Here is a 417-nt window from a genome sequence, read left to right on the forward strand (position 1 = left end):
GCCGCTGTGGAGCCCTCACCCTGCCGGGGAGCAGGGCCTGCAGCCCCCAAGATGGCGCGATGGCTGCCTCGCTCCACCGACCTGGCCCGCTTCTGCCAGAAACTCAACCGGGTGAAGACCTTGGAGGACGACATGATGGAGACGTCATTCAACAGATGCCTTTCCACCATCGACCTGACGCTGCTGGGCATCGGTGGCATGGTGGGCTCTGGGCTGTACGTCCTCACCGGCACCGTGGCCAAGGAGATCGCCGGCCCCGCCGTCATCGTCTCCTTCATCATCGCTGGCTTTGCCTCCCTCCTGGCTGCCCTCTGCTATGCCGAGTTTGGAGCCCGGGTGCCCAAGACGGGCTCTGCCTACATGTTCACCTACGTGTCAGTGGGTGAGATCTGGGCCTTCCTCATCGGCTGGAACGTG

General features: G+C 64.0%; 1 protein-coding gene across 1 annotated transcript in view; it reads left to right on the forward strand.

The window, feature by feature from the left end:
- Nucleotides 1-51: 51 nt before the first annotated feature.
- Nucleotides 52-417, forward strand: part of SLC7A4 (solute carrier family 7, member 4) — a gene marked incomplete at its 3' end in the record, with an annotated part of 2,581 nt that continues 2,215 nt past the window's right edge. The window contains 1 exon segment of the mRNA XM_009874087.1: nt 52-414. Within this exon segment, the coding sequence (XP_009872389.1) occupies nt 52-414 (363 nt within the window).

The sequence above is a fragment of the Apaloderma vittatum genome, unplaced genomic scaffold (genome assembly GCF_000703405.1).
Source record: "Apaloderma vittatum isolate BGI_N311 unplaced genomic scaffold, ASM70340v1 scaffold33717, whole genome shotgun sequence".
NCBI lineage: Eukaryota > Metazoa > Chordata > Aves > Trogoniformes > Trogonidae > Apaloderma > Apaloderma vittatum.